The 13,418-nt window shown below is 40.4% G+C and overlaps 1 protein-coding gene across 2 annotated transcripts in view; it reads right to left on the bottom strand.

Annotated features, from left to right (window-relative positions):
• The window catches only part of SCN5A (sodium voltage-gated channel alpha subunit 5), a 166,901-nt gene extending 164,399 nt beyond the window's left edge, over positions 1 to 2,502 (bottom strand). For both annotated transcript variants that reach the window (XM_056485320.1, XM_056485319.1), the window contains exons 1-2: positions 2,236 to 2,502; positions 437 to 555 (exon numbers count right to left, since the gene is read on the bottom strand). In XM_056485320.1, the coding sequence (XP_056341295.1) occupies positions 437 to 555; positions 2,236 to 2,502 (386 nt within the window). The remainder of the gene's footprint in view (positions 1 to 436; positions 556 to 2,235) is intronic.
• Positions 2,503 to 13,418: the final 10,916 nt, after the last annotated feature.

Here is a 13,418-nt window from a genome sequence, read left to right on the forward strand (position 1 = left end):
TTCAAAATTAAATCGTGTCTGCAGACAGTGTCACTGAGTTTTAATTCTGGGAGGGATTGCTGAAGTGCTTGGTAGCAAAGCTCTCCATCAGTGCAGATTTTCCCTGGTGTTCCCTTCCTTTCTGAGGTACTACACCCACTGTCCCTCCAGTAAAGATGATCAGTCCCTTCCCATCTTTTAATCCGGAGTAAACACACCAGACTCTGCAGTGCAATTCACATTATCTGCTGCCAGCAGTATGATGCAGTCATTTTCATAGCTCACATAACAATATAAATGAAACAAACTGAAAATCCAAGTGCATTTCTGCTTGTGCAGGCAAATTCAGCCAAAAGATTTAAAACAGCTTAATGAAATAAAATGGTTTCTGACTTCCATCCATCTGTGTTTAAAACTATATAAAATACATGAGGAGGAAAATCAACAGAAAGGATATGAATGTACCAAAATTTTAATTGCTGCTCTTCTGATTGGATGGAAAGGACTAAGTATATACAAGGCAGGAGTGGCACTAAATCGAAAGATTGTCTTCCCTTTGTTCAGTACTATAAATGTCTGGAAAACAAAATAGAAAATGAGAACATTCAGTATTTGCATTCATGCTCAGTTTTCCAGCCCACATCCCACTGGGAAATTCCTGCCAGCATCCCATACCTTTCCCCCCCTTCCAGGACCCCCAAAATCCTTCTCACTTGGTGAAAAGTTTTGTCAAAGACCTTCCCTACAGAACTGACTGTCCTGCTGTAAAATCCCAAGTATTTTTTCTTTCTTCAACTTTTAGTGGCCATCATCTGCACCATGGGGCTGGGAAGAGAGCAGAATCACCTTAAAAAATAAAAATTACCTGGGGACTAAAATGTGGTGGAAGGAATTATGTGATGCTCTTCTTCCCAGGTGCTGTGGATCTCACTCTGTGGCTGTTTTCCACTTTGAACACTTTATTGCTCTCAATTTTGTCTCACCAAGTAAAAAGTTGTAGGAGGCACAGGTCCATGCCAGGATCTGACCTTGGCACTCTCATTGTGCTCAGATTAATATGGCACGAGAAAAACAATTTTCCAAGTTATCTTAAACCCAAAACTGAAGTGAATTGGATGCTGACCCAATTTGCAGAGCTCTGAAGATGCCCCACCATGCATAGAGGAACTAATATTTGCTCAGAGACAGAATTGAGACACCCAATATATAAAATCTAAGCAATTCATGCACCTTGACTCTAAAAACTTCATGGCACTAAAACTGCAAATCTATATCCTGTTGCTTATGCCTGGGGATAGCAGGCAAATTAAAAGGTAAATTAATTCTGGCCCTTCCAGGTAAGTAATCTATTTGTATTTATGTATTTAACTTTTATTCTGTAGCTCTAGCACCTACCTTTACACTGTTTTAATAGAAGTACCATTATGCTCATATAAATTCATTGTTTACAGTAAATAGCATAGCCCAAAATCAGGAACAGCAGTACCTGAAAAAACTGGAAGCTGCCTAAAAATACACAGAGCTTCCAAGCTTTATTTTGTTCTCTGTTTTGTGAAATGCTTGGAAAGGAGAATGAACTGTAGTAAGCAACCAGCCCAGCTCTGCTGTCAACAGCCTTTTGACAGAAGCTGTTTGCACTGCTGTGGCTTTGGTCCAGCCTGCACGTGATCCCCCATCAGGTGATGCTCACTTTGGGACAAAGTTCACCATTCTGCAAAGTGCCAGCACTGCACATGCTACTCACACCTCCCTTCAGCTCTGCTTGGGCCATCTTAAATGGAGTTTTGCTCTTCCTCAGCAGGAACAGGACTGCTGCTCTCCAGGAACAGTTGTGAAGGTGCCTCCTGCTCTTGTGCAGAGTGCTCACACAAGGCTCAAGTCACCCAGAAGCCCTTAACATTAAGGGGCTTAAGTGATAAACAACAGACCTGTGAAGTCACAGCTCAGGCAGAAGGCAAGATAGGGCAGATAAAAACCTCTGGCTTAAATTAACTCAGCTACTGCTCTGCTCATTTCAGATATTGTATATTCATACTCAGGGTTATCTGAAAACACACAAGTTTAAATTATGCTTTTTATCCCTCTTTGTCCTCCTGCTTAGATGTTTTCTGGGAGCCCTGCTCATGCCAACATTCTGATCCTTAATCTGGGAAAGCAGTACTTTTACTGGCTGTAGAAAGATAACAAGCAGAGCACTCAAGCCAGCAGTGATGCTTTAGCAAAGGCAGAGGAGCAGGACAGAGGGTGGGCGCTCACCTTACGATCATTGTAGAAAGGGTCGATGTCCTCCAAGGGCTCCCCAATGAGCTCTGGAGAAACAGTCCCATAGATATCAGGCAGCTTCTTGCAAGCTTGCAGGTCAAACTGAGGCTGAGGTTTCTCTTCCTCGCCCTGCTGCTCTCTGTACTCCTGCTTGGCATTCCTTGCCAGCTTCTCTGCAATTCGCTTCTCGATCGCAGCCAAGGACTCGGGCGTGAACCGGTGGAAGCTGTTAGTACCCGGTGGTAACAAGAAGTCAGCCATCTTTTCATCCTGCTTTGTCTTTACTGGTCTTTACTCCTAGTAGTGGAAACAGCTGAAATAAAATAAAAATTAAAAATTTAACAAATTATCTAAAGTTAGCGGCACGAGAAAAGGAAGAAGAACAAAGCCATCAGAATTTAAAAAAAAAAATACCCGAATGCAACCCCCAAGTAATTATCAGAAAACTGTTCATCTGTTTTATGTGGTTAATAGAACATCAAAGAAAACAAAAATGACTGAAATTGTAATTTCAATAAGGAATCACACATGATCAAATTAAACATACTTTGCAGATAGACTGTGGAATATTCTTCAGTTTAGTAATTTGGGATCCTACCCCCAAACTAAGAAGTAACTTAGATTCACACAAGCTTAAGTTTCATTGAAAGTCCCAGAGATTTGGATTCCTAACTCATTTTTGAAAATGCAGCTCTGGGAGTGGATGAACAATGTTCCTAAGATGACTGCAAGGCAGATTTAAATCAGCTGAAGTCTGGCCATCTGATGCAAAATCTAAAAATGCCCCAGCTGTTTTATTACAAATTTAAAGAGTGAAGGGTCAAGTTTAGATTTTTAAATCCCATAAAAGTTCTTCATAAGCTCTGTCTTAGGCTTCTGTAACATAATTTTAATTTTCCTTTGGGATAGGAAATACCATCTTCAAGATATCTCTCAGGACTTTTGAGCATTTTCTTTTCCTCCACACTCTGAAATTTGAAGGAGGATAGAAACCCAAATGTGCCTGGAAAAGCTCTGGGACCTTCATGAGAGCACACAAAGCTTCCAAAATGCTGAACAGCCATTGCTGCCAGTTTGATATATCTGAAAACCAGGCTCCTTTCATCCAAGACCAATTTGAACATCCAGGAGTTGGACTCGGTGATCCTCGTGCTTTCCAGCTCAGGATATTATTTTATTCTATGATTCTAACCCAAACCTGTGAGGTTTGATCATCTTGTCCTGATGGTACTTCAATGTTAACACTTCCAGTCTCTGCCTGAATGAAAACAAGCAAGAATTGCCACATCTCTTCAACTTACATGAATAAAACCAAGCGTGAAAAGCAGAGCCGAACAAAAAGCCTTCTTGTATCTGCACTAACCAACAGGGATAGCTGTGAAAATTAATGTAAAACTACTGTTTGAAAAAGGATGAAGCTTATCCCTGTTCTAGTATCCTGCACAAATCCATCCAAGTTCACTGAAGCAGTATTTTGCAATTTAAAGTGACTTTAGAGGATGTTTTTCCAGCGACAGAGGCCGTCGCTCCACAACAATTAAAACTCATTTCACAGAAGAAACACAGACCTTGTATTTTTGTCCCCACCAGGCCATTCATACTCAATCAGAATACACAAAATTGTAGATTTTGGGGTGGGCTACCCTCTTTCATTCAGCAACGTGTGCAGGATCCCATTCTTTGTTCAGCCACAAATGTTGTTTTCTGCTTTCAGGTGGTATTTGTCTATTTACAAAGGATAGTTCCAGATAGTTTGTGTCTATTAGGCTCTGTGATGACAGCACTTTTGTTAGCAAACAAGACTCTAACTGGACTCTGCATGACAAATAGCATATTTATTGACTCAATTTCTCTGAGTAAAGGACGCTTTCAAATAACTACTGTCTCTCCTATTCTGACTTCATTTTAAAATGAATTCATTAAATTGTCATTGATCACAGTCTATCACACAGGAATGAATTACTGAAGCCTGTACATTATGCTCTGAATTACTGCTAGTTTGAACAAGCAGGGCTAAAATGAATTATCCTTCCTTGAGTTCGGGGTATTGTGACATTCTTCTTTTGTTAGATTTATTCCCTTTTTCCTTTCCCCTCTGCCCTCCATGTCATTTGTTTTATCCCCTCCCTCCTGAAAAACAGGAAATTAGAAGCTTTCCCACAAATCGAGTTTCCCAACGCTCTGTGACTCAGCACCAGTGCAAGCAAATAGAATTTCACTTTCTATAAGTGACATCAGTATGGGTGGCCAGAGAATTCTCCAAGAATTTTTTTTGTCCTTTCCATTTTTATTTCTCCAGAATGAAACCCGTCTCAGTGCTGAAGGGGATGACAAAAGCCAGTGGCTGATCAGGACTGCAGGAAGAGCACAGATGAGGTCTCTAAACCAGAGAGGAGAACGTTGTGAGTTTTTAGCTGATGTCCAGATGATCATGAGCTCTGCGAAGGCAGTGAATGGGGAAAGACTTTGCTTTTTCTAATAAATGAGAATGGAGAAACTTCAAATAAAACCACAGAGCAGCAGGTTTGAAACAACCAGTGGAGCCATTTTCCACCTGGTGCAAAGTCATCCTGTGAAACTTATAGACTGCAAATCACAAGGACTTACAAAACCAAGAGCAGAAGGTCCATAAATGGTTTTAAAGACAAAGGTTCTGCCTCTGAGAAAATCCCTCAGCTGCACAAATTGGGTGCATGCAAGAAAGGCTACTTATTGTTGTCCTGTTTTAATACTCTTCCCAGTCTAAAGAAACCCCTCATCTGCTGTTCTGTGCCTTGTCCTTCTGGTCTCAGAATTCCTTAAAGAGAAGCCATTCTGGCAACAGAACTACTTTTTAAAAAAAAAAAAAAAAGAGAAACAAAAGAAGGGTAGGGGATGGTGAGGGAGATAAAATAGCCCAAAAAACCTAATCAGCATCAGAAGTTTTAATTATTTTTTCTAAAGGGAATTATATTTGCTTAAAGCTCTCTCTCATTAGAATATTGAATCAAATTCAAACTGCTCAAAACCAGATCTTTTCAATTTTATCTACAAATTCCAGAAAGGTAGCTGCCTAGAAAGAACTTTAAGTCCTACACAAACTTCATTAGAGCTTTTGCTAATCATTTATTTAATTTCTCTTTTTTTAAAAAGAAAAATATGTTTCAGTAGGCTTACAATTGAAAAATCATGACATGTTTTGTCTTTATATTGTATGTAAGCTAAAGTTCCACATTTTAATATATATATATATATATATATATATATATATATATATATATATATATATTTAGCACAATTTTTTTCCAGTTTCATATGCTTTCAGGAAATGGACAAGTTAATTTCATGGTTCCTTTCTATGTCTAATTTCTTTTAATCTGTGAATTGCAAACATTTCTACGAATAGCCAGGGTTAGCCCAGATGTTTCTTAAAAGGGTAAGAAAGCACCACAAGTTAAAAAGGGAAATCATCAATGACTGAATCAAAGAGCTGGAATGCCATTTTTTAAGAGATAATAGCTGTTGTGACTCACGTATTTACAATATGAGCCTGGATTTTTCCATTCCTCACAGGCATATTTTTGAAGTACAAGGCTTCAAACACATTGTTTCTGTGATATCACCATGCACAGAATGAAAATTTCCCTCTTGCTTGGTCAGTTAGCATGGGTTGTTGCTGATAAAACATACTGGTTATGTAAACAAAACATGCATATGAAAATAAAGCCCCAAGATGAATTCTTTCTTCAGTGTGGTAAGAAGTGAGAGTAGTATAAACAAATCAGGTACTGCTATCACCTGTATTTATTCAGAAAGATAAATGCTGTTTTCCATTGCAGCTTTAGCCTGAAGTCATGGGCTTCAGCCACTCCCCTCCAAAATATCTTTTAGGTTCTCAGAGCATCAACTGCATGCACTGCAAGTCCCTCTGTTGCTTCAAGGACACATGAGCTTATATTTCAGACACTGGTAATAAAGGAATAATAACCAAACTGGAAGATCAGGGTTGTGTCTTTTACAGGCTAAAGGCATCAGACATGCTCAGCTTGAAATTTGCTGATTTCTATGATGCCACTCAAGAAGCTACTGCAGACCATGAGCTGGAGAGAAGGATGTTTGCACTGCAGTTCTGCTAGTCCAAACTATTACAAAATACTAATCCTAGAGCCCTAATTTCCCCTTTTGTTTAAGAAATGTTTGTGATTAAATAAAGGCTTTGCATTCCCAACTGCTGTGGTAACAAGAACAGTCATGTGGACAGGTTCCTTTTCAGTGTTTGAGAATACATGGAGCACAGTCATCTTCTCCCCCACACACACTCCTTCTCCATATAATCTCTCTGGCATTTTCCTTTGACCTGCAGAGCACAGCAAAACTTGAGAATAATAGGCTAGGGAAAAAAAGAACAGAGCAATGACACATCTACTTTAACGTCACTGGTCCAGATTAATAAATTCATATGCGAAAATTTACATTGAAACACAAACACCTAATCACATTTAAAAATACTACAAGTTGATACGTGATTACATGGAAGTTTTATTCCAGACATGAAGTCGTGGCTTCATGGAGAACTGTTTTCAACACAGATCAAATAAAGACTTTGCAAAAAGATCAAGAAGCTAAAGGAGTCTCGGAGACTGAGACACACTTCATCATTTTACTGACAACAAACAAACAAACAAACAAACAAACAAACAAACAAACAACCTTTTGAGACTTAATCCACTTTTACCACAGTTCACATTGCACAGTGAGGAGGTGTCATGGGAAATTCTCTTTTAACTGAAAAATTTCAGTTGCTGTTAGCACACACTTTGAGGGCCTGTGTGCTCACATCAAGACACTCCTCAAACTTTTACACACCACATTCATTTCTGCTTAAGCTGATATTTGGTTTGTTTCTTTTTTCTCCAATAGGCCTAATTTTTTCAAGACCACAAACAATGGTTGTTTTTGTAGCACATGTGCTTAGCACACAAAATCAGCCACATCTCCAGCTGCCATAAATCAGCACAGCTCTGCCCAGGGAAAGTCACACCTGGGGAACTGATCTCTTAGGACCCAGAATATTTGGCTAGAAATGTTTCCTTTAGGAAGAGCACCTTCACACCAGAACATGAACACCAGATAGTGTTAATTGAGGTATTAAACTAATGGCCTAGAAGGTAACCAAGCTTGCAGGCAGCTGGAAAACCCTGAGCTTTTTGCACCCTGTGAAGTCAATCTCCAAATGCTTGTTCATCCACAAATGTGTTGTTGGGTGAGCTCCAAGGTGAAGGTGCAAAAAGGGAGAATCCAGTGCCTGGTGGGGACCAGGCAGGCTCCCATGGTTGGTCTGCAGGGGAAAACTTTTGTATTCCACAAAAATCTGATGAAAATAGCTGAAATGTCTGACTCTTGGAGTTCTCCAAGGCAAAGAACAGTGCTGAAACCTGTCCAAGCTGACACAGGAGGAGCTGTGAGCCAGAGCTCCTCTTTCTGCCCATGTCACAAGGCAAACCTCCAGGTTGATATGACATTGCATAACACATTTCCCAAAACAAACCCTCTTTTTCACCATGGATGCTGACCAGGGGCAGAAATAAATATGTAAGAGAACTTCTTGCATTCAAATTGTTGGGAAAAACCAAACCAAAACAGCACAAAACATCCAAAACAAAACTTCAGACCCACAAGCCTTTTGTCATGATCAGCTCTGCCTACTCAGTATCTTCTTTTAAATCCAGTTTAATGGGTTTTGCTGGCTCTTCACTCAATAGAATCATGGCACTCTGACACTGCCAATGACTTACTGAAAAAATAAAGTCTTGAGAAAGCCAACATGTGCTAAAAGGAAATGAATTCAGAATATTTCATCCCAATATTAAAAGGGTATTTGGGGATGACAAATGTTATGCCAAGAATTAAATGCTGGCACTAAGTCTTCTCTTATGATAAAACATATATATTTTAGTAAGCTAAAAATATTCTGCTTTCTTTGCAGGTGTTTTCGTTTCAAATTACTCTGCAAATAAATAAGCAAGAGGGAAACAGCACATCACAGTTACCAATGCAGATCTCTATATTTTGCTGAGAATTACAATTTTTTGCACTCAACAGGTTTTTATGTCTATTTTAATTAACTAGAAATTGGACTGAGTTATTTTACTGTAAACTACACATCCTTCAGATCCAGGGAAAAATTTCTCCTTTGCTACTCTGAACCAAAAGAGTTTGGAAAGAGCTACCAAGAAAGAGGGATGTTTTCAGCTCAGGATGCAGTCACTAACTTTTGAACAAGAAATAAGAAATCTACAGGAAAACTCCATGTTGTGCCAAGCATAATACACAGTGCTGACACCACTAGGTGCTTTGAATGCTCACATGAATAAAATAATCAAATCTGGTGCATTTTATTCACAGAGTGTTTTGTAAAGACATAAAGACAGATAAAGGAAGCTTTAAAAAATATTCTGGTGCCATTATGGGATGGTTGTGCCACAGAAAAAAGGCAGCTTTAGGCTAGACAGCAAAATCTTGGCTGCAAGCTTCTAGGGAAAGAAGGAACCTTGTCTGGAAAGCTGTCTGATGTATTACCCCAGTTATAGGTAAGGCTTTCCTGATCCCCTCCCATCTAAGTTATGGAGACACATTTCATCAGCAGAAAACAAACAGACTCATAAAAGCCAATCATCAGAACTGACATGTTTACATTAAGAGAGATGGATGAAACTCTGTTAGCAAAGCCAGGGCCTCTTTCACAATGGTAGAACTGAATTAGGAGGCAAACATGACATAACAACTAAGCTTCATTTTTAATAGTCAATAGAGCAATTGGGGTTTTCCTTCTTTTTACTGACAGCAGCAAAAGAGGCTGAAGTGAAGGGTCGAGAACAAATCAGATGTGAAAGACTGGGGGAGACAGACCCAAACCATACAAAGTTAAGCTGTGGGAGGTGGCAGGTCCCCCTCTGCCCCTGGCTGACACGAGGTGAAGCAGCAGGTCCTGCCAGTTCAGCAGCACTTTGCTCCACAGCCACTTCCTGCACTAAACTCCACCCTTTCCATACACCAGCACACCCAGCTCCCCACCCTTCCCCACCTCTCACCTTTTCCTATGCCTTAGCCAAGATAATTCTCTCATCCTCCCACCTACTTTATTCCAGGCAAACATAACCTTTCCAGAAACCTGTCCTTGCCCACAGCAATAACTCTCAAGTGACATTCACACCAGTTCTGTGAGATTTTGTCACTACTACTTTATTCTCCTCTTTGTTCCATGCAAAGCATCTCTGTCTATGATGGTGGGTTACCCTGGACAAGGATGCAGGGTCTCTACCAGTGGTTTTTGGATAATGTTTCATGTTAATGGAGCCCTAGCTACTGGCAAACATTTTCACTGCTTTGGAAATAAAATGCAAAAGAGAAAACAATTAAAAGGCACAGATTTAGAAGTGCTCTGGCAAAATTATCTTTCCTGGTAATGGTGATAGAGACTCAGGAAGGATAACAGGGAATCTATCAGGGAGTTGATGCTTGCTGAAATATATTGAAGATCTGATTCATTATTCAGTGCACTGTAAATTTGACAATACTATTTGGATAAAGCTGGTGGCTCTGATGGAAGAGATTTTGAGCCCCTTCCCCCTCCCCCAGAGAGACAGAGAGAGATTATTGCTGTCCAGAGAGGAGGGATATTCTGCCTGTTTGCGACTGAAAACCGCCTGGGTTTGTTTGCCAAGTTTAGGAATCACAGTTAAGAGCTTACATGGGTTCTGGGGGTGCAATCCTCAGCTCATGTCAGTCAAAGGAGAGATTTTGTGTGACTGCAATAGGCAGTGGGTCAGACCCCTGGCGTCACAGAGACTGAGTTATTTGATTTCTGCCATTCCTTCCAAAGAAGTTTACTTCAGCCACTCGGCGTAGCTCCATGGAAAAGATGCAAGGGATGCTGGTGCTGACTGGCAGTGATTTGATTTGAATTACATAATGCTCTAAACCATTATGTAAATGAGTCTGACAGAAACATGGAGGCAGAGCAGCCAGGGATTTTTCATTGTTTTTTAAATAATATCTAGTAGCCTTTTAATGTTATCACCAAGATTGCTGCCTTCCAGATACTACATTTTGCTGGTAGGTTAGCTGAATTAAACTTTATTTCTCCTGACACTAACTAAAACACAAAGTGCATCTGAGCAAATGGTGAGGAGCATGTAAAGAGTGGTGAACATGGATGATTTTAGAGGTATGTGAGTGAGTCATTACCAGGAGTGGTTCTGGCTATGTCCCACTGATGTCAATGACACTCACACTTCTGAGAACCCCATGGCAATCCCAAGCATCCCTGCCATTCTCCCCTGCATAATTTCCTCGTTTTTTTACATGGGAGGGTTTTTCAGAGCAAATAACTTATTGCACAAACAATTCTACTCCAAAAGCCATGACATTTTCTGTTAATTAGCAATAATATAATCATCCAAACAGAACTGCTGGGGACATTGCACTTACTAACAGGCTACATCCAAACATGCATTTATGTGTCACGGGTGCATGCTCGAGTGGTTGGTAATTCTCAGCTGGGCCTGAGGCACAATGCACTGGAAGGACACAATAGAGGCCCAGCATTGCAAACCCTGCTGTGGCTCCTTGCTTAATTTAGCTTATGGGACCAAACAGTCAATGAGCAAACCCGAAAATAATACATCAAGTGGCCTGTGAAAGGGAAATATCTGATGATGGTATCAATGTGCAGTGTTTTCTAAAGGGAAAATGCACTAGCTCCATATTTTGGGAACTTGCTTGCACTTCCTGTAAGGGGAAAAAAAAACCAAAAAAAACAAAACAAAACAAAACAACCCAAACAACACTATTCCTAAAAATACCGTTTTCATTCCTTGGTTGGCCCAGAAAGTCAACCATGTCCTGGGTTGCATCATGAGAAGTGTGACCAGCAAGTGGAGGGAGGTGCTCAGCTCTGCTGAGACCCCAGCTGGAGTGCTGCATCCACATCTGGGACCCCCAACAGGGAAAAACCTGGACCTGCTGGAGCAGGTCCAAAGGAAGGCCACAAAGGAGAGGGGAGAGGGGAGAGGGGAGAGGGGAAGAGAAGAGAAGAGAAGAGAAGAGAAGAGAAGAGAAGAGAAGAGAAGAGAAGAGAAGAGAAGAGAAGAGAAGAGAAGAGAAGAGAAGAGAAGAGAAGAGAAGAGAAGAGAAGAGAAGAGAAGAGAAGAGAAGAGAAGAGAAGAGAAGAGAAGAGAAGAGAAGAGAAGAGAAGAGAAGAGAAGAGAAGAGAAGAGAAGAGAAGAGAAGAGAAGAGAAGAGAAGAGAAGAGAAGAGAAGAGAAGAGAAGAGAAGAGAAGAGAAGAGAGAAGGCTCCAGGGTGAACTGACAGAACTCCCCAGTGGATGAAGTGACTCCAAGAGAGCTGGTGAGCATCTTTGGACACGCACATGTAGAGGTAGAACAAAGGGGATCACATTTAAACTGAAATGAGCAGTTTTAGGTTGGATATTAGGAAGAAATTCTTCCCTCTGAGGGTGGGGAAGCCCTGGCACAGGTCGCCCAGAGAAGCTGTGGACACCCCATCCCTGGAAGTGTTGGATGGAATTTGAGAAACCTGGGATAGTGGAAGATGTCCCTGCCCATGGCAGGGGGGTTGGGAAAAAATCATCCTTAATGTCCCTTCCAAATCAAGCCATTCTGTTATATGACTGTGTGATTACTAATAGCAGTGATAAACAGCAATTCCACTGAGATCATCCAATATTTTGACCTAACCTCTTCCTAGATGTATATATATATAAATATTGGGGTTAGGGGTCCCAGATGACATTATGTCTATGAGTTATAACAACACCTACCCTGACAGGGTCTTAAAATTATGCAGAATGTACTGCTTGAACATTCAGATTTTCTTTGTGCTTTTTCAAGACAATTTCAACTAAAAATAGAAATTTGAGAAGACAATGGAAGATTTTGATCAGATCTGTTAATTTTTAATCTGCCATGTAGGAATCTAATGATCTGAGTACTGCCTGCTCCTCTCTACATCCACCTGCATCTTTATCCATCCCAAAGTGTAGTTCCTAAGCTTAGACAGGGCAAATGATGTATTCTTGATATTTTTGACTAAAATAATATATGTATTGGACATGCAACTCTTGTGAAATAGCCTCATATTCTCAGAATAGAATGAATCAACTAAAATTTAGCTTCTCTGATGGACTGGAATAGATTAGCCAAACCAAAGAAACGCAGGATGTTACACATTTAGGGGGAAATGGGCACTGCTAGGGCATGACTCATCTCTCCTGCTTTCAATGTCTACTTCAGAGAGATAAACTATGTTTTAAACCCTAGCAAAGCTTCTGATGATTCAATTTGTTTATTGTGATGCCAAAATTCTGGTATTGATACACGCCTGTAGGTACCTGTGAACTGTGTGTCTACATTGGTATGTTTGCCTTTCTCTGATTGAGCTGGGGCATCTGGACTGAGAGATGTCCCCCCAAAAAATTCACACCATTGTGAAATATGATGCAAGGTGTGTGAGGTGTGTTGTTTCTTCTGCCTTGACTCTTTTCAAAAATAGAGACCAGCCACCTCCAACCACATGATGGTAAAGGAATGTTCCATTCCAGGGCATGGTAAACCCCAACACTTCTACAACAGCTTTCCAGTGCACACAATTACTTTAGAACATAATATAGATCTTCAATTTTAACAAATGAGATACATTTAATTAGTCAATGACAACCATGTTGTTCCCAGAAACGGGGTCATGCAGGTTATTCTGATACTCTCAGACTCACCACAGATTCAACAATCCAGAAAATACTTAATGCCTTACATTTTGTTTCCATAAATTAAAGGGGTGTTTGAGGGCTGGATTGTACAGTTACATGGGCAGAAGAGGTTTTGAGGTAATATTTTTAAAAGTTGGGTTAAATATGGGCTAATGGCACCTGTGACTCTTAAGAGATCATGACAACAATTCAAAACAGAGCAGAAAGTGCACATCTGTCCAGGCCCACAGCCACTCTCCTGTTCCAGTCTTGGGCTTGTCTTGTGGATCATAGCAAAGATATAATGTTTTTAAAAGCAGAACAAGTGGGATGGCACTGTTCCTCTCTTCCCACACAAATGTTTAGCCTGGCTCCAAAATATTCTTCCCTGTCTCTACTTTCCTTCCAAAATTATTCCCAAAACTTCTAACT

Source organism: Oenanthe melanoleuca, chromosome 2 (genome assembly GCF_029582105.1).
Source record: "Oenanthe melanoleuca isolate GR-GAL-2019-014 chromosome 2, OMel1.0, whole genome shotgun sequence".
In the NCBI taxonomy this organism is placed as follows: domain Eukaryota; kingdom Metazoa; phylum Chordata; class Aves; order Passeriformes; family Muscicapidae; genus Oenanthe; species Oenanthe melanoleuca.